This window comes from Rattus norvegicus, chromosome 6 (genome assembly GCF_036323735.1).
Source record: "Rattus norvegicus strain BN/NHsdMcwi chromosome 6, GRCr8, whole genome shotgun sequence".
Taxonomy (NCBI): Eukaryota; Metazoa; Chordata; class Mammalia; order Rodentia; family Muridae; genus Rattus; species Rattus norvegicus.
This window is the reverse complement of record NC_086024.1, coordinates 128,631,101-128,653,730: the sequence shown is the minus strand read 5'-3', so window position 1 is coordinate 128,653,730 and position 22,630 is coordinate 128,631,101. Positions and strand designations below refer to the sequence as shown.

Below are 22,630 nucleotides of genomic sequence, written 5' to 3'. Positions count from 1 at the left end.
ACAAGTAGCCCTTTCTAGCCCCTGCCCCTCCCCCTCTGATGTTCCCAGAACTTCCCTACAGACGGGCACTTCTGTGGTCATGCTTCCATTTTTACCCAAGGACCCGTCATCAGACTCAACGAACAGGCACCTTTCTCCTTTTACCACAAGAGCACAACCAAGCCCAAATTAAGCTTGGTTAATTCCTAATGTTGATGTGCTAAAAACCCAGCAAAATTAAAACCTTAATTAGGCAAATAAGAGGTGTTTTATTTTAGCTAAATGGTATATTTAGGATCAGGGATATTCTGTAGCTCTAGCACAAGGTTTCAGGTTTCAGCAAAATGTCAATATCTTTCTGCCTTTATCCTGGTTAATTACGTTCTATTCAGTCACAGCCCCATGCTTCTAGGGGCTTCATCATAAAACGTCTCATGCAAACTGGCAGTGGGATAGGACACCTGAGAGACACCTGTCCTGCCAGACATCATGGATGAGGTATTTGCTCCTTTCATAACACAGCACAAGACCGCCCAAGTGGAGCATTGTGAGGTAAAAAAGGCCAGAGATTTATTCAGGGCCCCCAGCTCTTCAGTCCAGACGAGGCAGAGAGTGTCTCTTCTGAATGGCTCCAGACAAAATATAGACGCACCACCAGCCTGGCTAGGAAGTAATGCTTCCCATGAGCCCCCAAAGAACGGGAAACCAGACACTGGTAAGTGTAACATGTCTCCTACACCCCTCAGCCATTCTTTCTTCTAGAAGTTCTACCCAGACTGACATCTAGCTTCCAGAGTACCATCAGAGAGATGCTGGTGCCCTGGTATGAATGTCGATAGTTTCTTTGAAGAGGTCAGTTTATCATCTCTGCAGTGGACAAACCAGACAGTCATTTAAAGTGACCTTTTCCTGTGAACATTGCTCAACTTGGCCTACATGTGTTCCTTGGCCTACGAGGATGACAAGTCCAAGGCTGGTTGGCTCCAAGAACCAGGCATTTCTTTGTTGGTGGTTGCCAGTTGCTAGGCTTGTTGACATCTGAATCAGACATTAGGAGTTTATCGTCTTATCACTGTTCTTTCCCTTCATTACGCATGTCCCTTTTGCCCCTACTGAGGTGCTGGCCATTTTCCCCAGCCTCAGAGGCAGAGTAGGCATGATTTACAGATTATTTAAGTTCCAAATGCTTATTTCATGAGCATGGAGTGTGTGTGTGTGGGGGGGTGTGTGTATGTGTGTTTGTGTGTATTTGTATGTGTGTGCATGTATTGTGTGCATCTGTGTGCATGTATGTGTGTGTGTGTCTGAGCCTGTGTCTGTCTGTGTGTATGTGTGTACCTGTGTCTATGTACCTCTGTGTGTGTGTATGTCTGTATCTCTGTGTGTCTGTGTATGTGTGTGTATGTGAGTGAGAGAGAGGGAGAAGGAGAGAGAGAGAGGGAGAGAGAGAGAGAGAGAGAGGGAGAGAGAGAGAGAGAGAGACTGTCTATGTGTCTGTGTGTCTGCACTTGTGCCTGTGCCTGTGCCTGTGCCTGTGTCTGCATATCTGTGTATGTCTGTGTCTGTGTGTCTATGTCTGTGCTTGTGCCTGTGTCTGTGTCTGTGTGCCTGTGCCTGTGTCTGTCTGTGCCTGTGTCTGTGTCTGTCTCTCTGTGTGCCTGTGCCTGTGTCTGTCTGTCTGTGCCTGGGTCTGTGTCTATCTCTGTATCTGTGTCTGTGTCTGTGTCTGTGTCTGTGTCTGTGCCTGTGCCCATGTCTGTGTCTGTGTGTGTCTGTGTGTGTGCATGTGCATCTGTGTGTGTGTGTATGTGTGTGTGTTTGTGTGTGTATGTCTGTGCATGTGTGTGTATGGGGAATGAGAGAGAGATAGAGATAGAGTTTGTGTCTGTGTGTCTGTGCCTGTGCCTGTGTCTGTGTATGTCTGTGTGTTTCTGTGTCTGTCTGTCTGCTCCTATGCCTGTTTCTCTGTGTGTGTGTGTGTGTGTGTGTGTGTCTGTGTGTCTGTGCCTATGTCTGTGTGTGTGTCTCTGTATGTGCAGTGCATCTGTGTGTGTGTATGTGTGTGTGTGTGTGTGTGTTATTGCTCATCTCAGAGATTACAAATTCAGAGATCACTTACTGAAGAGACTGAAATGACTGCTACTGCTCTCCTCAGCAGGCAAACATCTCCTTCTTGGGGAGTCTGGAAGCCAGATATCCATACCACCAATGCTGTGATGTCAGCCATGTCTCCCGGCAACCTGTTGCAGGGTGGTGCTCACCCATGGCACAAGAGGAAACAGATGGCAAACATTCCTGGAAACTGAATTGCCAAGGTAGTGTTCTTGGCAGCCATGGGGAAAAGTGTCAGGCAAGTCCTAGGTGAGAGTTCCACTTCCTGCACTGACAGCTGACAAACGCTGAAGAGGACAGGCTGCCCTTAAACTGAGAGCCTTACTGATGCCAAGGTTAGCAAAAGAGGGAAAAGTCACAGCAATGTGTGGAGACTGTCAATCTATAGGGATTAAGACTTTGTTATCCCAGGGCTCTTAGGGACCCCACCCCCAAGTACAGCAAGATGGGCAAACTGTGTCTTTGCTGTTTCGTGCATTCATGGCAATGCTGGGATTATACTCTACTCCCCTGGCGCCTTTTTTCATTCCTGTAACCGAAAGCTGAAAAAGGCAGCCGAAGGCCAAAAGGGTTCATTTTGGCTTACAACATGACAGTAAAGGTCCAGAACCTCAGCACACAGACTGGTGCAGCCAGCAGTCAGGATGGGTCTTTCCCCCTATATTAAGCCAGTTTAGAAACGCCTCACAAACATGCTCAGAGCTTCAACTACTAGATGATTCTAGAACTCATCAAACTGACAGTCAATGACAACCATCATAATCTGGGCTCATGGTTTAGAGAAGCACATCAGGATTCTGTTTCAGAACTATCTTAAGAGTGTGGGGGGGGTTGCAATCCTCAAAGACACGAGTCAAAATATCATTAATGTCCTGCCCCAGGAGTCCTGCCCTAGGTGTCCTGTCCAAGATATCCTGCCCCAGGTGTCTTCCCCCAGGTGTCCTGTCCAAGGTGTCCTGTCCCAGATGTCCTGCCCCAGGTGTCCTGTCCCAGGTGTCCTGTCCCAGGTGTCCTGCCCCAGGTGTCCTGCTCCAAGTGGTCAATGACCCAAATGCTTAACAGGGAAGCAAAGCTTCTAAGCATTGCCTTTAACATTGCATCTAAAACATGACTTTAGACATAAAATACTGCATTCTCCAAGGTCTCTCCACAAGAAGAGGACTAACACACTGATTTTCAAAAGCCAAGCCAAGCTGACTCCCAGGCCATGCTGAACATCTCTGGGACGTTCCTGGTAGAAGCTGCCAGAAGATGAGCGTATTATCCTAAGTTCTCACACCAGGAAGCAACTACACGAGCTCTAAGTCCAGTGCCAGCAGAGTCTGCTGGGCAGCGTTCTACTTCCTCAGGCTGTGTTCCCAGGCAAGAGTTAGGAGGACCATGGAATGACACCATCTGAAGATCACAAAAGAAACAACCCCACATTCCAATGCAGCGTCTGTTTGATAAGTCAAAATGAAATAAAGGCCTTTCATTGTTTCACTGGCTTGTTGTTCTTGTGGAAGCATAAACAGTGCATGAAAAGATAAAGAACAAAGTGTTCTCACCCTCGATGGTGAGTCTGCATTCTGGGATAATCACCACTCTGTCTCCTTCTAGAATCTTCTATACATATGCTTTGTGTGTGTGTGTGTGTGTGTGTGTGTGTGTGTGTGTGTGTGTGTGTGTGTGGACACACACGTGTGTGCATTTACATTGTGTTATGAATTTCTCTGGGTTTTTTCCTCACTTTTTGGTGGTTGATGCTTGAGACAGGGTCTCAGTATATAGTCCAGGCTGTCCAAGAATTCAGTATATAGTTCAAGCTGGCTTCAGTCTTGTGGTGACCCTCCTCTCTTTGTCTCCTAGGTGTTGGAATGGCAGGCATGTGTTACCACACCCATCCTGTTCTTTCTTGTGTTCCACATTCAAAGCAAAAGCCCAGGAGCTATAAGAGAAGTTGAAAGAGAGGCACACTATAGGTATCCCTCCACCTTACAGCAGTCACTCCCAAGTACCCCAGTCACTCCCAGTCACTCATTCTTAAGGACCAACCTTAAAACCTAACTACAATCTTATGTGTATATAAATACAACAGAACCACAAGGAGTTAACCGACTTATCCACAGTGAACTGAGTTCTGACATTTCTTTGGGGCCAGTTATATGCCTCCCCCAACCCCCGCAGTGTGTGTGTGTGTGTGTGTGTGTGTGTGTGTGTGTGTGTGTCTGTGTTTTCTGTTCGGAGGAGCAGCTGTGTAGTTGTCTGAAGATGTAAAAATCTGTTGAAGAGTAGATGCAGTATTTACGGCCTTCTGAGTTTTAGGAATGCCTCAGCAAAAAATGCAGCACTCAGATATAAGAGCGGGAGAGAGAGCATGGCGCAAGCCAGCATGCAGCACTTGAGGTGCAGGGATGAAGGAGGCCCAGAGAGGTTCGCTGGTCATCCTAAAAGGCCTCCCCAACAATGCCGGTCTGACAAACTCCTCTTACAGAGCCCTTTGGGAAAGAAGAGCTTTTGCATACAAATTGGCTAAGAGGATTTAGCCAATGATGTCAGCCAGGAGTCAGTCATGGGATGGCTGATTTGCTGGGAATATGCTAGTCAGCACACGGGCCAGGAGGTCAAGGTGAAAGGCAGGCTGGGTGGAGTCCTAAGCAGAGAGGGACACCCAATCAATGACGCAATCGCAATCCCCTTCCTGCAGTGGCTTCGATCCTCACAGCTCAGCCTTTCCTGTGCTCCCCTACCAAGGCCTGTTCCCTTTCAGAGAAGAGGCCACATAAGGAAGCAGATTTGGCCATCTTGTCTGCTACCTCCTTCACTCCTGGCTTCCCTCCCAGCTCAAAGGACAAGGCATATAAGATTTTGTTGAATGATTAAAGCCTTTAGTGAAATGAGTTCTTGCTCTCCCTCCCCTGCTATTGTAGAGTAACCAAGAGTGTGCCCCAGACAAACATCTAACATCCCAAATGTTCTCATTCTAGCAGAAGAGGTGCCAATCTTAACCACCGAATAAGAGAAAAACTATATTTCTTCCCTCTAACTCATTCCCTCAGTTATGCAGAGAGCCTATTCTTTGCTTAGCACAAAACCAAGGCCTCGTGATACTCTAAATCAGCTTACAGTCGAGAGCCAAGTGACTCACGTCACCACTTTTCAGGCATGTATCAGGTTACACTTTTTTTTTCCTGTTCCGTACCAGCCTTGTGATGACCTAAGGCTAGGTGCTGGACTCCAGTAAATCTTCCCTGCCTCATCTTCAAGGTAGAAATCAGAAAAGAATGGACCTGTGAGGGCCAGCATCCAGGCGGTACTCAGAAGGGCACGTGTCCTGTGCCACGTGCTCTACAGTTGTCAGTCACCGTGATGATAGCAGATATGGACAGAGGCTATGGATGCAGACAAGATGGAGAAAAAGAGGTAGGTGGGCATGTACTATCAGCTGTCTCCCCATTTGTCCTGAAAGGTGTACCATAAGAAAACCAAAATGGCAGCAGAATGGTCAGCCAGCCAGCCCGTCACAGCATGTTCTGGAGGTCAGAACAGGCAGAGCTGTGAGAACAGAGACATAGTGGTGGGGGTGGATTGCATCATTCCCTTCACTTACCCACCCCCACCAGGTTCTGCCCTGCTGCAGAATGGCAAAGCATCTTACCCAGAACTGACTCTACCAGAAGGTCAATTTTCTTAAACTATACTTGCTAAGGTTTGAGAAATACTAGTTTGGCCAGTAAGCCTCTACACCCGGACGCTCGAGCCAAATGCACCTGCGCTGTTTACTTATGACAGCTCAGCTTGCCCGACTTCCTGCTTTCCCTTGAGAACTCTCTTTTCTCTTAGAAAGGCGTCTTTGATTCTTGACAAGCAGCAACCCAGCTTCTACACACAGTCTGTGACCTCTGACAAGTTCCCCCATCCAGCGCCCCTGTGACAACGTCTGTGCCTCGTTTTGAGTGCATTTCTGATTTTTGTTTCTCAGGAGGTAGGAACATTGTCCTCCGCCTGGGACCTTTCAGGACAAGGCCTGGCAGACAGGGCCCCATAAGTGGTGATCATGATTCAATAAGTGATACCTCATCTTGGAGTCCATCTGAGGATCTGTGTGGTAAAATGACAGCAGGGAGGGACCTGGTGAAATGGAACAAACAGAAATGTTCAAGGTCAACACCAGCAAGTCAATAAGTTCAATCAATGGAACTTTTTCAAGCCAAGGTCTGAGTTGGGCAAGTTCTAAGAATCGAGGCCTATGTTGTTTGAGCCACCCCCGCAAAGCCGGTGTTGGTGCACAACAAGCCCCAGACACCCAGTGGCTGTCCCTTGGCCTCTCTAGAGCAAGTCCTGCATGCCCTGTCCTACAAGAGGTTCACCTTATCTCCACAGGGGTATCATCAAACCATCCATCTCTGGAGAAAATGAACATAGGGCTTGAGCTGGTGTCATAGCCGTAGTACACAGCATCCAGAATGTAAGTTGTGTTCAAAAACAAGACAGACAGCCCTGAACACCCGAGTGCGTGCGCGCACACACACACACACACACACACACACACACACACACACACACCCCACCTAAAGATTTCCTGTTGGGCAAAATGACAAATCAACCACCAAGAAGGAAGCTGTAATAGGTTTAGTCCCTTTAAAACTGTAAACTCAGATTGGGAAAGGATATTTACCAACCCTACATCTGATAGAGGGCTAATATCCAAAATATACAAAGAACTCAAGAAGTTAGACTCCAGAGAGACAAATAACCCTATCAAAAATGGGGTACAGAGCTAAACAAAACATTCTCAGCTGAGGATTATCGAATGGCCCAAAAAGCACCTAAAGAAATGTCCAACTTTCTTAGTCATCAGGGAAATGCAAATCAAAACAACCCTGATATCCCACCTCACAGCAGTCAGAATGGCTAAGATCAAAAACCCAGGTGACAGAAGAGGCTGGTGAGGATATGGAGAAAGAGGAACACTCCTCCATTGTTGGTGGGGTTGCATACTGGTACAACCATTCTGGAAATCAGTCTGGAGGTTCCTCAGAAAATTGGACACTCCACTACCTGAGGACCCAGCTATACCTCTCTTGGGCATATACCCAAATGATGCTTCAACATAGAACAAAGACACATGCTCCACTATGTTCATAGCAGCCTTATTTATAATAGCCAGAAGCTAGAAAGAGCTCAGATGCCCTTCAACAGAGGAATGGATTCAAAAAATGTGGTACATCTACACAATGTAGATACTACTCAGCTATTAAAAACAATGATTTCATGAAATTCATAAGCAAATGGAATGAACTAGAAAATATCATCCTGAGTAAGGTAACCCAATCACAGAAAAACACACTTCGTATGATAAGTGGATATTATCCAAAAAGCTCGAATTACCCAAGATACAATCCACAGACCACAGGAAGCTCAAGAAGAAGGATGACAAAAATGTGTATACTCCCACTCCTTCTTAAAGGGGGAAAAATATCCATAGGAGGGGATATGGAAGCAGTGATTCAAGGAACGGCCATTCAGAGCCTGCCCCACACGTGGCCCATATATATACAGTCACCAAAACTAGATAAGACTGATGAATCTAAAAAATGCATGTGGAAAGGGACTGGATATAGATCTCTCCTGAGAGACACATCCAGAGCATGTCCAATACAGAGGTCAATGCTAGCAGCAAACCACCAAACTGAGAACAGGACACCCTTGAGGGGATTTAGAGGAAGGATTGAAAGAGTTGATGGAGCTTGCAACCCCATAAAAACAACGCCAACCAACCAGAGCTTCCAGGGACTAAACCACTACTGAAAGACTGTGCATGGACTGACCCAGGGCTCCAACTGCATATGTAGCAGAGAATAGCCTTTTTGGGGCACCAGTGGAAGGGGTAGCCCTTGGTCCTGCCAAGGCTGGACCACCGTGCAGGGGAATATGGGGGGCAGTACAGGGGATGTATGGGGGGAATACCCGTATGAAGGAGGGGGAGGGGAGGGAATGGGGGCTTGTGGACAGGAAACAGGGAAGGGGAATAACATTTGAAATGTAAATAAGAAATATATCTAATAAAAAAATTAAAGAAAAACTGTAAACTCTACCATGATCCACATAAAAACATATATTTTTTAGGCAAGTGGGTATTTTGCCTGTGTGTTTTGAACTGCTTGTATGCCTGCTTCCTTCAGAGGCCAAAAGAGGGTATGAGATCCTCTGGAGTTACAGACAGTTGTGAGCTGACACCTGGGTGCTGGGAATTGGGCTCCGGCCCTCTGGAACATCCAGTACTCTTAACAGCTGAGCCTTCTCTTCAGTCCTTGGTCCAGAACTTCAGGTGAACAGAGTTGAGGCAAGGGAAAGGATTGCTATAAAAACCAACCAACACACAACGTCACAAGCGTCGCCAATTTAAAGAGGAAGTGACACTCCCAGCGTCTCATCCTCTACTCCTGGGATCAATGGCACGATTATTTACGGTGCAGAGACTAACCTTTATTTTGCTACTTGAGGAAAATGGGAAATAAAAACAGGAAGCTGTGAGTGGCCTACAGATAGTTCCAGAAAAAAAAAAAAAAAAGTAAAAATGCTTTCTTAGGAAGCTACCACATGTGACAAAACCGAGACAGGGAAGCGAGGAATTAAGAAGTTGGAAGAGACCAAGTGCAGGTAGAGCCTGGGCTGACTCCCGTTCCCCATCAGAAGATAAACCCGGACCACCCAGTTTGCTAAGTCAGGTACAGCGCACACTCTGCCAATAGAGTGGCCTCTGTGTGAAACGCCGGCTAACACTGCCCCGTTCAAGTGTCAAGACAACTAGAAGGAAAGCTTCACCTCCACTGAGGCTCAGAGATGTGAGAAGCCCTCCACACGACCATATCTACCTGGCGTTAGTCATTCAAATGCTCTGCCCATCACACGTCGTTAGAAACTGGGTAAGCACACTGAGCCCTGAGCCTTCTGGGAGGGAAGTGAGCACCCTCTGCTCCCTTGGGCCTGGCTCCAAGACCTTCTGGGTAATTTGGAGCTTGAATGTAAGTTGAGCCTGGGAAAGGGGGCTGCCCTCCTAGCTAGGGGCCACACTCAGGAGGTGTTCTGCTAAGACCCCGCCTACCCTGCAACCTGCTCAAAGGCCAAAGTGACATTCTTAGCTGTGCTTCACGGAGGAGGAAACCGAGTCATAAGGAACATAAGTGGATTCGTCTGTCAAAAAGGATGGTAGAGGCAAGGCCAGAGCCCAGTGCTCTGTAGCAGACTAGTGGGGGGGGGGCTGTCAGTGTGTGTGTCTTTGTCTCTGTGTGTCTCTGTGGACATGTGTGTATTTGTCTCTCTCTGTAAGTATGTGTGAGAGTGGGGGTGGGGGGATATGGAAGGAGAGAAGTCATGCTCCTGTCAGAATGCTACTCCCAAGTCTGCCAGCACTTTCCTTTACATCTTTGACACAACTCACCTGCCTTCCCCAGCCCAACCCTCCCCTCCTCTCTCTGCTGCAGATAAGCTCATTGCTCAGCCATTGTCAGCCTTACATACTCACACCCCACACATCTAGGCAGAACCATGTGTAGGGTGGGTTTCCCTAGCATCATCGTGAGAGCCTTTTACCCCCAAATCAGCCTCGATGTAGCCATAGACAGTTCTAAAACTAACCAGTGAACAAGACTTTCCGTAGCCTGGGTCTTCCCACCCCAGGCATTTACTCTCCTTTCTATATTGGTCCTGGGGCACTGGGTCTAGGGTTTCTGACCAAAATCGGTAGGTTCTCCACCTGAAGCCCCAACGTCAAAGACTTCCATTCGTAGCCTTCTTCATTTCTTTTTCAGATGGCCTGGACCACCGCCTGTTCTTCTCGATGCACTTAGGATGTGACCATACACCCACACTGTGCAGCACATGCACACATGCACACACACACACGCACGCACGCACGCACGCACGCATGCTCACAGACAGCACAGAATGTGCATACACACTTACATGAACATACACACAGCATGGACACATGCACACACAAGCATATGTCCACATACACACAGCACAAACACGTGCACACATGCATACCTGCACACACGTGCACACACGTGCACACACACATGCACGCGCATGCATGCTCACATACAGCATGGACATGTGTACACACACACACATGCACACCCCTGCTGCAAGCTGGGGGGATTGGCTGGGGACAGAAGAGTGGCGCAGCCCTCTTGCTGCTGCAGTCCCAGGAAACCTAGAGAAATACAGGCCTGGCCTCCTATGTCAGGGGAGTGAAATCCTTAAGCTGGGGCCTCGGTTCCTCTTATAGAGGGGACCAGTTCTTTTACAAGCCAGTGTGGATGAGCCCATGCTGGGTCATGCTGCATGGACACAGCCAGTGCAGTAGGTGGCACCCAGTATTGCTTGGGCCAGGAAGGGCTAGTCTAATGTGCTCCTGGCACAGGGCGAGGCTCCTTCCTGCCCCAGCTCTTGCCCTTCCCAGATCCAGTGCTGCCACCCAAGGCTGCTCTTCTCCCTGGCAGACAGACACTGGAAACACTTAGTGCACTGGCTCCCTGACACCCTTGGGAGCCAAGAACCTGATCCTGAGGAAGAGTGGGAAACAGCAGTCACCAGAGGTGCAGGAGGCGTGGCTGCCCCGAGTCCAGTCAGGATTCTCAGGTAGAGTGCTGGGACATCCCACTTGCCTGCAGGCTGCTGCCTGCCTGAGGGGGAAGTGTTTGGGGGTACAGTAGAGACCTGCACCTGGTGTAGTCCACCAAGGGCACAGCTGTGAGGGGCAGCTGGGTCACAAGAATGGCCTTCGTACAGATGGGGAAAACAGGCTTAGAGACAGGAAGACATGCTCTGGGTGTGCAGACGGCATTGCACCACAACCACAGTCTGGTTCTCCAAACTCTGGAGATAGATATCCCCATGCACAAGGGTCCAGAAGAAAGGCAGGTGCTGGGGAAAGGGAACAAGGGATGTGGGAGAGAGAGCAGAGCTGTTTTCTGTGAGGGAGGTATACCTCCACTGGTTCCCCAGATATACAGGGGATATTGAATGACATAATGCCTGGAGGGGAAACCCATAGAATGCAACCCACCCTATACCTCCACCCCCACCCAGTGACACCAAGGAGACCCACTGACAAGGATATCATCCCAAATAGCTGTCTGGATACCTTGAGCACTGGGCTCCAAGTTTCCCTTGAACTACTCTATATAGTTCTTGTAGCAGCTTTGTGCTGTCGTAGTTCCCATCTTAGAGATGGGTAAACTGAGGCACAGGAGGTGAAAAGATTTGTCTGATGGGTTGAGGTCTGAACTCAGGCACTGTAGAATCCTGTGGAACATCCATTTGGCTGAGTCCTAAGGTGGATCACAGGGGAGTTAGTGACTGGCAGAAGGTAGACACCTGACCCTCATTTATCTACCTAAATCCTGCTGTACCTGGCCAAGAGCCAGGCGAGCTGGGGCCATGGGGGTAAGGGGGCAGCAGAAGGGTGGTGAACTCACCACCCTTGCCCATCACAGGGCTGATGGGATGTGATCAAAATTTTGGAAAGGATCAGAATACAGAGCCCATGGGCCTCAACCCCGACCTCCTCCAAACCAGACAGGCCTTCAAGAGCTACGACCATCCTCTCCTTGGCCCAGAGCAGAGAGACTGCTCCTTCATAGTCTCCCCATCCCTAAGGAAAGTCCTGTCCTAGCTCCTTGGAAATAGGCACGGTTCCAAGTAGGGGAAGGTAGGGGATGGGAAGGCTGGAAAGGACTTCTTAGACTGAGACAAGGGGCTTACTATATGCACTCTTTCCTCAAGCTTCATATATCCTTGGTAGCCATGCTGGCATCCAGTCTGCCATTCTGGAAATGTCTATGATTCAGAGAAGTAAATTAACCTGTCTAGGGGCAGCACAGCTCTTCCTTACAGAGCCATTCTCTGCCCCCTAGACTGTCCCCTGGGCACTGTGCTCCACCCTGTCAAGAAAGTTCTGTCAGTCTCATTTTCCTGCAAAGGAACCAAGGAATTCATATCTACACTTGGAAGGAGCAATCTCTCTGCTCTGGGCCCGTTTCTCCATTTGTCAGGTGGGCACATAACCTACTTTGAGCCCCTGGCGGAGGCAGTGAATTTCCAGCCCCATGCATCTGGAAGCAGAAGGTTCAGTAAATATTGATTTTACTTGCATGGGAGCAACCCAAGCATTCCCCCAGGAGAGTGCAGGACCAGTCACGGGGTGCCTTCCCGGAGTCTGTGTGACTAAGGATACCAGATGCACCTTGGACACTGGAGGCTGTGTTTATGAGGGATGGATGTTCTACCTGCTTTGCTTAGGACTCCTTTGATTTAGGAAAAGAGAGAGCAGAGCTCTGTCCTGAACAGTGTGGGCGGTACCTCAGTGCACAATCGATGGACTTAGCCCCTCTCTGTTTGCTCCACCGGTAACTGTGGTGACATTGGTTAATATTCACTAGCAAACTCCCCCAGATCCCCCTTGACACCCACTCTTTAAATACAGACTAGAACAGGGCTCTTTCTCCTCAGCCTTGGTCACCACCCCAGCTCTGGGACAACAAGTTGTGAGTATATTTTTCCCTTGGGAAATATTGGAGGGGTCCCTGGAGTCCCTGCACCTCCCAAGCAGGCAGCAGATCTGGGACCAGGGCAATACAAGGAAGATAAAGTTAATCGCACCCCAGGAACCTGGGCCTCCCGTTGCCATGGGAGCATCAGTCCCTGGAGTCCCCCTTGAACCATGCTGCTCAGTAGATAGCTAGTATCTTCCGGTGAGAGGAGACAAAAATGTGGAGGGGCCAAGGTGCAGCCACAGCCTTTCCATGTATACAGTGCCTGCCCTTCTCTATCCTTTCCTGTGTGGCCTTTTCAAGCCCCTCCCCACTGCATTGTGGATAAGCAAGGTAAGACTAGAAGGACAGTGGGATCTGTGGCTCTCAAGGTGGCCTCTCCAGCCTATATATGCTCAAGATGCATATACTGGGGCCTCAGCCTGTGGGTCAGGGTGGCTGTCCCAAGCATAGTAGCCTTTGAGATCTCCATGTGTGCATGTGTGCGTGTATGCATGTGTGTTGTATGTGTGTGTGACACTGCTTTGGTGGCTCGAGCCAACTTCCTGAGTGAGCATGCTAAGGTGTCCCATATCTAAGCAAAGCACTCACATAACTCATTTCAGCTCCATAGCACCCCCTCATGGAGGAGGCTACTGTGTTATCCCCATTTTACAGATAAGGAAATGGGGAACTGAGAGGGTAATAGCCTACCATTCAAACTGAGGCAGCTGCTTCAGACTCCAGGCTCCTGACCTCACTGACTAAGACATCTTCCCCTCTGGTCTGTAGCCTTGAATAGCTGCTAACCTCTCTGCTCTATTAGGCAGAAGAGCTTCCCCCTCCCCCAGACAGCCTTGCTCTATAAAGAGTTGGAGGGATTTGGTTTATCATCATGATGTTTTGTAATGTAAGCAAGAGTGAGGTGGCCAGATTCCCAGGGTACCGCTGAAAAAGCCAGAGTAGGCTAATAAAGGGGTGTTTCTGGGAGCTCTGCACACACCTTTGAACACTGGTTCTCTGAACCAATCACTTAATCTTCCTCAGGTAACTGATGTTCTAAAAGTAAGTTGTATAAAGTCACACAGAGAGAAGCAATCGGGCCTTGAACCTGTCATTTTAGCACCAATGACTTTGTCATTTAGCCAAGCAGTCCTCTGACATCTGTTTCAAGTCTTCTCGATTCAGTTTTGCACATAGGAAAGGGCTCAAACCTAGGACTAAACAGTGTGGAATTGAACACCAGCTCTCTTCCCAGTTGGTTCTGTGGGGTTGAGAATGTGGCTTAGCCTGTCTGGACCTCAGTTTTTCTCCACATAAAATGGAACTGATGTTAAGGGAAAGTTAGATGAGTTGGGTATAAAACACCTTTTGTGAGCATGTCCAAAAGGACTGCAGTTAATACTTCTGTTTGCATAGTGTATGTCTGCTAACAGGTGGTGCATGTGGGGGTGATGGGACCTGCACCTGACCCAGGGCTGGCATTGCCTAGTGGGAGTCCTTCTGTCTGTGCTATTTAATCGTGACTTTGTTCCTGCCTCACCCACTCTTTAGAAGACTCCTCTGTGCAAACAGGAGGCTTAGAGAGATGAGGTCATTTGCCCCAGGTCACTGGCAGTAAGTGGCAGAGCTGGGCTCCCACAGACTGTGGCCTGCTACAGTTGATTCTCTAGGTCTGCTTGGGTTACTCTAGGTGGACTGCTCATTTTATGCTCCTAGCTGGAATGGTACAGAATGAAGCAAGGGGAGGCATCGCCTCTCTCTTGCCTCCCAGAGGCCACATCCATCAGCCTCTGAAGTCAGAATGACATCATGTGTGGTATTCAGCTTTTAGGCTTCTGTCCCTACACTACAAGTTCTTAAGCTTCTTCTTCCTCTCCTGTTATCTGTCTTCCCTGGCTCAGGGACCGGGAGGTCATAGGGGGTCAGCAGGGAGAAAGCAGTGCTCAGGACCCTGAGGTTTGAAGGAACAGGATGGAATGCAAAAATATATCTGACTGAACACTTGAGGCCAGAGTCACTGCCTGTGACAGTTCACATCCATTACGGAAGTGACCAGATTAAGAAATGCCTAAGGCAGTAGCCAAACACTAAAGACCTTTTCCAAACTAGATTACCTGAGATTGTAAACCTGCCCCAAACGTGGGTGCTCCATCCCATGGGTGAGAGTCCCAGACAAGATGAAACAGAGACAGAGAGCTGAGCTCTGGCCTTCCCTACCCTGGTTCCTCACCCTCTGAGGTGAGAGCCAGCAGCCACTTTGAGCTGCTGCCACCAACATGCCTTTCCACCATGAAGTACCATAATCCCCCTCAAACCACGACCAAAACAAACCTCTCCCCACTTAAGTTGTTTCTTTTCAACTATTTGGCCCAGTCCTGACATTCAAGTCTAAAACCCATGCATATTGTGTCAGTCGGGGATAGTGGGAGGGTGTCTCTCCAGGCTTCAGACCCTTCACCATCAAAGGAGGAAATCAGAAAGGTAGTAAGGAAAGGAAAAGATGTGAGAGAGTGTGATCACCCTTGCAGGGCCTCTCTCCTTCCGCATGCTGGCCTTCCCTTCTTGAAGCTCAGCAGCTCCCAAACAGAATGCGCCATCTCACTCCCACTAAACAGAGGTCCTTGGAACTGAGTCCAATGTCTGGGATGAGGAAATAGTTCAATCAGTACAATGCTTACCACACAAGTATGAGGACCAGTGTTTGCTCTTTAGAATCCAAGTAACAAGCCATGTACGGACGCATGCTTTTACAATCAATCCCAGCCCTGGGGAGATGGACGCAGGCAGATCTCTGCCTTGCTGACCAGCTAGCCTAGCTGAATTGTCAGCCTCAGTGCCAATGAGACACTGTTTTATAAAAGAAGTTGGATGGCACCTAAGGAACAACACCTGAGGAAGACCTCTGGCCTCTACACGTATGTACATACGTGTGCCAGCACCTGCACAAACATGCACAGGGCATATCTTCCTCTTAGCTCTCCCCAGACGAACTCCATATAACCTAGGCTGCACAGCCTGGGCTGTGTTTCCCAAATGCTGTTGGGTGCCTAGTGAATAGTGACAGTCACATCAGGATTTGAATTGTCAGCCTCTGGCCTGAGGTCACTTGGTATGTTTTCTCGCCACCCTGTGAAGGCCCAGCCTCTTGATGGAGGTGGGGAATTTCCACAGGGCTCGCCAAAATCCAAACAAGAAGGAACAAAAACATCAGGAATGGAAATATACAGAACTAAACTCAGTGTCATCGCCAACTCTAACACACCAACTTGTTTGAGAAAACATCGACGTGTACTACGCAACCTGTGTTCAGCTCTCCAAATTATTTACACCAAAGGGCAGAAAGTGCAGCTAGAGACACATCTGTTCTTCATTGTGCTCTGGTGTTGGAAAGATACTTTTGGCAGGCCAAGGGCAGGCAAAATTCAATATTTCTCGTCTTCAACTTTCCCCCTTCGGGTTTTCAGATCCCAAACTTGAGGGTTCCGTTATAGTAAGATGATAATTCTAGCTATGGGTCTAGGGAGTGTGACTCTCTTGGTAGAGAGTTAACATAGCACACATGAAGCCCAGAGCTACATAAAGAGGTCATGGTGCTACACACCCGTCACCCCAGCACTCTAGCAGTAGAAGTAGAAGTAGAAGTCAGGTGTTCAAGGCCATCCTCAGCTAGGTAGTGAGTTTAAGGCTAGCCTGGGACCCATGAGATTATATCAAAAGAATAAAATAAAAAGGATGGTGTTGTCATTATTGAATTAATAGCTAACTATGTGGTATGGTGGCCTGAACAGTCATCATACATGCGGCCTCAACTATGAAGAGAGCATGAGCTTGTAGACTAGTAGCTTGCGGGCACGTTAGAGTAGAGAGACTTCCGTAGAGCTGGAGAGGCTGGGGCTGGGGGTGTGATCTTGACTTTGGCCATCTCCAGGCAGAGTTTGCCCTCTCTGGTGCAATCCAAGCCTTGCCTCACGTCAGCCATATAACACATTGCCCTCCCCTGCTCCTCTTTCCAGCATTTGAGTTTGCATCATCTGCCACCCTTCCGTCCCCAAGACTGCCCTTTGAGAGCTTGTCCATGGAAGGTCTGATGCAGAGACTTAGTGCCCTGAGTTCTCCTGGTCTCACCTTGTAGGAAAGGCAAAACAAGGATCAAATGATTTCTCCTGGCTCACGCAGCCAGAGAGTGACAGAGCCTGGGTTAGAACTTGAGGCGGTCATGGATAGATCACTCCACCACACACATATCCCATGTTAGAGCAGAGGCATTAATTTCTGCTCTTCCAGCACTGAGATAGGAGTAGTGGCAAGGTGGCAGATAGGCTGCCAGAGATGAGGCCAGCCCAGTCTGGGTTTAGGGTTACAGAGCAGAGCACACACAGTCCCTCTTTCAGGGTAAGCCACTAGGAACTGAGGTTCCTTGTGGAGACTGAGTGTGGACAGCCCCTGCATTCCTCCTTCTCCTCCTTCTCCTCCTCCTTCTCTATGCATTTGTGGGGGGAGAATGGGTGCCTGTGTGCATGAGGAGGCCAGAGGAAGGCTCCAGATGCCCTGAAACTAGTTCCAGATGGTTGTAGCTTGCCACTGGAAGTCCTGGAATCAACTGCACATCCTCTTCTAGAGCACCAAGTGTTCCTACCTCCTAAGCCATCTCTGCAGCCCTCCTGGTTATTTCTTCACAACCTTAGGCTTCTCTGTGTACCCAGGCTACCGACATTCATCTCCTCTTCTGTAAGGATCACCACAACATCAATATGTTCTCCCTGGGGACCAGAGGTCCCCACGTGGATTCTTGAGAGTTCCCATCATTTTTTCCAGCTTCAAATGATTGTTAGTCTGGACCACAGTGTTCCTCTTGTAATTACTGACAAGGCCACTTCTTACCCTGTACCTTGGCTTCTTCCTTACAAAATGGGGCAGAGACCTGTGCCTCAAGATCATCTGAACACTGCTTTGGTGGAAATGGAACTGTTGAGAATACTGGTGAGGAATGGGACCACCTATAAGTGCAATATAGATCTGCTGTGTGGCCACTCACTAACTTCGAATGTATATCTCAACATCTCCCTTCCCAGCAAACTGAAGGGCAGTAATAGCTTCCCTGCAGGACCGTAGGAGGTCACACATGTAAGTACTAAGGACAGCATTGGGCAGATGGAGAGCATCCTATCTGATCTTACTTTGCTTTCACACATGCATGTGGAAACACACGTGCATGTGTGTATAGAGGCCTCAAGTTGATGTTGGGTGTTTTCCTCAACCACTGTCCACCTCATTGAACTTCTCACAAAGCTTCTCTGAGGTTCTGGCTAGCAAAGACAACCAGCTTTCCTCATGGATACTCCACCTCCACCCCTTGGGCTGGGATTGCAAATAGCTACTATGTCTGTATTACAGCTAAACTCCTATCCTCACACTTCCTAACAAGTGCTTTATCCACAAAACTGTCTCCATTTTTTGATACCTTTTTTCCCCTCAAAGATAGCAGTTCAGAACAGTGCTGGGCATGGGGCCTGTTCCCAGAGCATGGTTACTTCTATATTGTGTCAAATAGTAGGAGATGGGAGTTGCCACAGCCCTGACCTTGCATCTCTTTCTGTGTCTTGCAGGAAAATGGCACCCTCCATCTCACGGGGGCTCCTGCTTCTGGCAGGCCTGTGTTGCCTGGCCCCCAGCTTCCTGGCTGAGGATGCCCAGGAAACCGATACCTCCCAGCAGGACCAGAGTCCAACCTACCGTAAGATTTCTTCAAACCTGGCAGACTTTGCCTTCAGCCTATACCGGGAGCTGGTCCATCAATCCAATACATCCAACATCTTCTTCTCCCCTATGAGCATCACCACAGCCTTCGCCATGCTCTCCCTGGGGAGCAAGGGTGACACTCGCAAACAGATTCTAGAGGGCCTGGAGTTCAACCTCACACAGATACCTGAGGCTGACATCCACAAGGCCTTCCATCACCTCCTCCAAACTCTCAACAGGCCAGACAGTGAGCTGCAGCTGAACACAGGCAATGGCCTCTTTGTCAACAAGAATCTGAAGCTGGTGGAGAAGTTTCTGGAAGAGGTCAAGAACAATTACCACTCAGAAGCCTTCTCTGTCAACTTTGCCGACTCAGAAGAGGCTAAGAAAGTAATTAATGATTATGTAGAGAAGGGAACCCAAGGAAAGATAGTTGATTTGATGAAACAGCTGGACGAAGACACGGTTTTTGCCCTGGTGAATTACATTTTCTTTAAAGGTAAGATGGGATAGCCAGCTTGAGCTGGTGTCCATGGAGACACCCATACATAGTCTCAGGGACCAGTTTCTGAGCTCTCATTCCAGGCCATGGAACTGTCCTATCACGTTCCCTACTCTCTGATGGGTAAACTCTGGCATCTTTCAAATCACCAATTAAGTTTAGAGATTGGCTTCAATCAAATCCCCTGACTTGTTTGAAGGATTGATCAGAGCCGTTTTTGTCCTAGTGCTCCCCTACAAAGGAGAGTCATAGAACTTGCAAACCTTCCCCAGCTTCAGAACCAACCATCCTGGTTGTGATGGTCTGAAGAGAATACTGTTGCAGGGAGCGTACTCGATCGACCCTTCTGTTGCATACCATTATGAGCTCTGGAAACATGGGCTTAAATCTGGCCACTACTGTCTATTAGTCTTGATACTGGACAAGACATTTTACCTGCTTGGGGTGTGGCTGTCCATATTACATAGAACAAAGCTAGCTGACTGCTGTGTGGGCATGAAAGAATTAGTGAGGTTACCCAGTGTGCAGGACATAAGCACCCGATCAACTATCATCCCAAGCGTGGCCTCCAGCCTGGCAGTACTTAGGTTAAGACTCCCCAGAGAAATCACCTGAGTGAGGTCTTGGAGTCAAAACCAGGAGCTGCTCTGGCCTTCATGACTCCCTGACTCCCAGCAGAGTTCTGTGGAGCAGAATATCAAGCTAGCATGGATCAAGTCCCAGCACTTCTCTGACAAGGGCATGTGTCAATTCCTCCCCAACCCCTTTACCTCTTCCTATCCAAAAGGAAGGTGGGATTAGGGTTCCTGATGATCTCTTGCTGACAGCCTTGATTCTAGGTCCCTGAGACCCGTGTCCACTCTAATGACCTTGGTGACAGGTCCCTGAGAGCCTCTCCCACTCTAGCGGCCTTGTTGATGTGTCTCTGAGACTCTAACCCATTCTGATGGGTTCTTAGTGGTGGTTCCCTGAGGAGTCCCCCTGCCCACTACAGTAATCTTGATGATGGTGGTTTTATATAGCAGATAGGTGTCTGCACTGAACCCTTAGGTGTAGAAAGGGACTTAAGGTGCTTCCTGATAAGAAGTTAGCAAATAGAACTGTCAAGCGTTCCATTAATAACCCCAACTCACCTTTTTCTAAGTATGTAACAACTATGGAAGATATTTTCTAGGCACAAGGGGGATGAGTAGTTCTCAGCTTCTGTAATCTGCAGTCTGAGTCCTCCCATAGTCCTGAGTTACCCTCACCAAGGTTCTTGGGCAGCCTAGAAGGCTAGTAGTGACCCCCCTCCCATGCACATGAAAAGCCAAGGGCCTGTGGCTCCACCTCACTGGTTAAGGTTTCCTCTCACCCCCCCCCCCGCCCCTGTGCAGGCAAGTGGAAGAGGCCATTCAATCCTGAGCACACTAGGGATGCTGACTTCCACGTAGACAAGTCCACCACGGTGAAGGTGCCCATGATGAACCGCCTGGGCATGTTTGACATGCACTATTGCAGCACACTGTCCAGCTGGGTGCTGATGATGGATTACCTGGGCAACGCCACTGCCATCTTCCTCCTGCCCGATGATGGCAAGATGCAGCATCTGGAGCAAACTCTCACCAAGGATCTCATTTCCCGGTTCCTGCTAAACAGGCAAACAAGGTGACTCCCCAGACAGAGACCTTCTCTGACTGTCCCAAAGAACAGAAAGTGCTTGCAGGGGGGGTGGACTCTAACCCGAGGTCACAGTGAAGCGTGTAGACTAGAAATAGAGATCTCTGGGCAAGCTTGCAGGGCAAGGCTCTATTCCTGTCAGTCCTCAGTGGGGCTGATAGGTCTTCAGGACGCAGTGGTCCTAGAGCATACTCAATAGGTCAGAGGACCTGTGCACTCTGAGTCCAGGCTCTGCTGCCTGTGAGAAACCACAAGCTAAAAGGAAGTCCTGGCAAGGATGATGTGGGAAGAAGCTGTGTCCCTGCTTCCCAGCCAGACCTCCGCTTAGGTCCAATGCCCATAAAAATGCAGAGAAGCAGATAAGGCTCAAACCAAAATGGGTAACAGATTCCGAGGGCCAGTAAGACCCCATTGGGCCCTTCTCACTGCCTGTGGAAACTGGGAGCTTAGCCTTCAGTCCTGTGAAGATGAGGGGAATGTCACTCAGCTGCATTGACCCTATCCCCCCTGAGAATCAGATCCAAGGGGTAACCCTTGCTTGAGAGGAGGGACTGACCAAACACATGAGGGGATAGTGAAGCATGGTCCTGTGTATACACTCTGAATCTGCCGGAAGGACTTCTGGGGGGGGCATTTCAGGGGCTTCCAGGAGCTTGAACTTTGAAATCTCATAGATTTCAACTCCTCTTCGGCTAGAAGAGGACCATGTAGAGGGGAAGCACATGAAGATGCTTTCCTGTCCTGCTGGGGGTAGTAGCATGTCCCACGTGAGACCCAGCCAGAAACAATTCCACAACTAGGTGGATCTCAGCAGAACCCAGAAGTTCCATGAAACTCCTGTAACTCTTACCTCCCCACCAGGTCAGCCATTCTCTACTTCCCCAAACTGTCCATCTCTGGAACCTATAACTTGAAGACACTCCTGAGCTCACTGGGCATCACCCGGGTCTTCAACAATGATGCTGATCTCTCTGGAATCACAGAGGATGCCCCCCTGAAGCTTAGCCAGGTGATGTTACCTAGCCATGGTGATGTCCTGATGCCCTGGGTGTCTGTAGAGCAGCACAGGGTGTGTGGGTAGCTCAGTGCAAGGCTGGGGGAAGAGGAAAGGGATGTAGGCAGAGTCTAAGCTGAGGTTTTTCTAAGGACTGCCAGGATTCACTTGGACAGGGTGTAGTCAAATATTAGCTTGGAGGGTCTTCTTATGCAGATAGAATTATGGGCCCTTCCTTGAAGTGCTGCCCAATCCTTGGTTTCATCATCATCTGGAGAATTTAATTATTATACTTAGTTTATATATGTTATATATATTCTGAGGCCTGGTGACCTAAGAGAGTGCTCTTGAATATCCATCCCTGATATTTAGAACTATCAGTGAAATAACCATTTGAGATTATGAGTTCAACCAAACAGGCCACTGGTTCAGAGAAATTAAAGGCCGTTCAGAATGGGCAGAATGGTCTTAAAAGTCTGGACATCAAAGGTCATCTTCAAAGCCCTTGTCACAATGTGCTCACAGCTACACACCGGACAGGGACTCTCATGTAGAGGACATGAAGTTCCTCTCCGTGAAGCTACAGCTTGCATCTGAGGCCATGAGAGATGGAATCGGGAAGGGAGAACGGAAGGGAGTGGGACCAAGGCAGGCAAAGAGAGGGAGAGGAGGAGAGTTCTTAGGTGATCACCATGAGAGGGGGCTGGGGGACGAGCAGGAAGAGGTGGAGGGAGACACATGCCCTAGTGAAGTCCTCCCTAGGTGAGTCCCATGTGAGATCTAGCTCCAGCCAGGAATGGCAATCACCCTACCTTCAACTGGCCTCTGCTTCTCTCTCCACAGGCTGTGCATAAGGCTGTGCTGACCTTAGATGAGAGGGGAACAGAGGCTGCAGGAGCCACTGTGGTGGAGGCCGTCCCCATGTCTCTGCCCCCTCAAGTGAAGTTCGACCACCCTTTCATTTTCATGATAGTTGAATCAGAAACTCAGAGCCCCCTCTTTGTGGGAAAAGTGATAGATCCCACACGTTAATCACTGTCCTCAGAAGTCACATCCCTTCTGGATCGGGTCCCCTTCCTAATAATATTAAACTCAGGCTGGCCTGGCCTGATGCTTCTGCAA

The 22,630-nt window shown here is 48.9% G+C and overlaps 1 protein-coding gene across 3 annotated transcripts; it reads left to right on the top strand.

Annotated features, from left to right (window-relative positions):
* Window positions 1–605: 605 nt before the first annotated feature.
* Serpina1 (serpin family A member 1) lies at window positions 606–22,630 on the top strand. 3 transcript variants are annotated; one of them, NM_022519.2, is made up of 6 exons: window positions 606–694; window positions 2,135–2,294; window positions 18,221–18,852; window positions 20,232–20,502; window positions 21,376–21,523; window positions 22,352–22,630. In NM_022519.2, the coding sequence occupies exons 3-6, from the start codon at window positions 18,225–18,227 to the stop codon at window positions 22,538–22,540; spliced, it is 1,236 nt and encodes a 411-aa protein (NP_071964.2). In that variant the 5' UTR covers window positions 606–694; window positions 2,135–2,294; window positions 18,221–18,224; the 3' UTR covers window positions 22,541–22,630. The 3 variants fall into 3 exon arrangements, with proteins under 3 accessions (NP_071964.2, XP_017449521.1, XP_006240518.1); XM_017594032.2 differs by lacking the exons at window positions 606–694; window positions 2,135–2,294 and adding an exon at window positions 10,479–10,719; XM_006240456.2 differs by lacking the exons at window positions 606–694; window positions 2,135–2,294 and adding an exon at window positions 12,488–12,626.